General features: G+C 39.8%; 1 protein-coding gene across 1 annotated transcript in view; it reads left to right on the top strand.

Annotated features, from left to right (window-relative positions):
- Positions 1-609: 609 nt before the first annotated feature.
- Positions 610-2540, top strand: part of fmr1 (fragile X messenger ribonucleoprotein 1) — a 10562-nt gene continuing 8631 nt past the window's right edge. The window contains exon 1 of the mRNA XM_058649544.1: positions 610-1142. Coding sequence (XP_058505527.1) covers positions 1090-1142 — 53 coding nt within the window. The 5' untranslated portion in view covers positions 610-1089. The remainder of the gene's footprint in view (positions 1143-2540) is intronic.

Below are 2540 nucleotides of genomic sequence, written 5' to 3'. Positions count from 1 at the left end.
TACTCATGTCACAACAGATGTGGATATAAAATATCTTCATTGAGCAAAATACATTTAAAAAAGAAGAAGAAGCAGTGGGCGCTAGTGTTGAGGTCAAGGAGGTAGTAGCTTATTCAGCCTACAATTTATCAGCAGATTCTAATTAATTTTAATTATCAATATGATAGGGTTGCACGATATTATCTAGGAAATAGTGTTTGCTGTTGTGAGGGCATTACTTTTTTGAATTGTGTGATTTAAAAAATATTTTATATCATCATTATTATTGCTATTATTATTGTTGTTGTTATTTTTCACATGTTCGAAATAAAGCCGTCATTCATTCATTCAATATGTCTTCTATCACCAGGCGCAGATACCCCACTTGAAAGGCTTTTGCCATCCACCCGAAGAAACAGTTTTCTTCTCAATAACCATACTTTTTTTTTCTTTTCTCTTTTATTTTGGAAAGTGCTTCAAGTGTATTTAGCATCCTTGAAATTACATTACGATGCAACTCTTTCCGTCCTGTACTCTCACACTGGCTCCGAAGTTGTTGTTTTCCCCCTTTTTTCCTTTTCGATGGGTATAATGGCCACAGAGTGTGAGGTCAAATCATGCGTAGGCAATGAATCAGTGATGTGAAATCATGTAAGCGGGAAAGCCTCTGAAAAATCACCTGAGGAGAGCAGTAGCGGCCGTAGATCTCAATGCCCTCAGCCTTCAGTAGAGGAAGAAAGTGGAGACGTCACACAGAGAGATACAACCATCAATAGCTGCTACACCACTTATCACACATTAACATAACTAGCTACTAAAAGCTAACTTGGCTAGCTGCTTGTGTTGCCTTTGATTAATTACATATTCGATATAGTACGCTTGACGAAAACAAAAGCGGGACTCGAAAGACAACACATAAAGGCACGCGCGTTACGGTCTCACTCTCACAGCTTCACGGCTACTCCTTGCATTCAGCTGGCAGGCTATTTTAGCTAGCTAGCGAAACCAACGATAGCGAGCTCTGTTCAGGCTAGCGTCAGGCTAGCCAGCTAGCTAGCTAGCTACTAACGTCGGCAACGGTGGTTAGCAAACTGGCTAGTAACTTGCGTCATGGATGAACTAGTCGTGGAAGTGCGAGGGGCAAGTGGTGCCTTTTATAAGGTATGTGAGTTCAATTTTTCCCCGAGTATGGCCATCATACTCACTACATTACGCACAAATGCGAAGCTAACTAACGTGTAACCGCCTCCCCGGAATTGCCAGGAAACATTTGTTTGCATTTGCAGGCCTCCGTGGTTTTTCTGGGAGGCTGATAATCTGTAAACAAAGCCATGTATTACTATAAGGATGCTGATGCTGATGCTGCTGCTGCGGCTACAATCTGGGTGCTACTGGTTGAGTTTGAGAGCTACTGGTGATAACATCGGTGCTAAAGCAAGGCAATGCATTGGTGTTAGTGATGGTGAAGAGTGTGCACATTGATGTACAGCTGGTTGCAGGTTCCACCTAAGTACCAGCGTTGGCTCATGGTTAACGTTTTCCAATGTAAGATTATTTGGCAGCAGCAAATTAGGGCTTATTTTGTGGTATTTTGTTACCTGCCTGTTTCTTTCCTAGTGTGCAGGTAGTGATCGAGTCGGCTGAGAATGTTTGGGTTACCATGAAAACAACACGAAGCATGACATTTGGGTCCTAAATTAATATTATTAAATCCACTGATCGAGGAGAAATGTTTCGAGTGTAAAGCTGTACTTCAGAGTACAGATGTTGATACTTATCCATTGCCTGTGTTTTGTCAGTTGTTGAAGTATGTAAATGTTGAACATTTAAGGCACTGTTGTGTAATGTAAACCTCATGTTACTAGTTTTATGGTTTTGTCATTATTGATCAACTGTTAAGGAAGAAGAAACAAAAAAGGGTTGTTTTAAAGTCACAACTGTTTCTGCGTCTTGCCATCAGTTGCAGGACTTTAATTGAAAATGTTTTTTTTAATTCCTACTGGTCCTGATGCAGTCTTAGAGTTGTGGGGACCATCTTTGCTGTGTTTGGTAAAATTTTGGTGGAAATGAAAAGGATGCAGAATAAACATTGGGTTGCAAAATGTATCCCAATTATTAAAAAAAACATGAGTGCAATTGATGTGCAGTCACCAACAATGTCTACATGTAGGTTATGACCCCAGCAATAAATTATTTGTTTGTTAGACACAGGATGGAGTGGTGTTGGCACTCCCTGAGTTCTGCCTCTAGGTTTTTGGGTGTACATGATTAACTGATAGTAGCATGTTTGATCTGCACTAATATTCAGAATATACTGTGTGGTCATAAATTGACATATTAAATTGCACTGTGGTCATTTTTGAGGAGAGAAACCATAGCAGAAATGATTTATAAAGTGGGTTAACACTACATACTTAGATGCTATTGTGTGCAGCTAACTATCTGCACACAATAGCATCTAATCTTACTTACCTGTTGTTTTTTTCTTCCAATTTTGGCCAGGTGAACGCCCAATCTCTGTAATTGGTCAGTAGTCAAGTAGTAAATTTGTATGCAGCAAA

Source organism: Solea solea, chromosome 14 (genome assembly GCF_958295425.1).
Source record: "Solea solea chromosome 14, fSolSol10.1, whole genome shotgun sequence".
Classification (NCBI taxonomy): Eukaryota; Metazoa; Chordata; class Actinopteri; order Pleuronectiformes; family Soleidae; genus Solea; species Solea solea.
The sequence above is the reverse complement of the archived record's forward strand: the minus strand, read 5'-3'. Positions and strand labels throughout refer to the sequence as shown.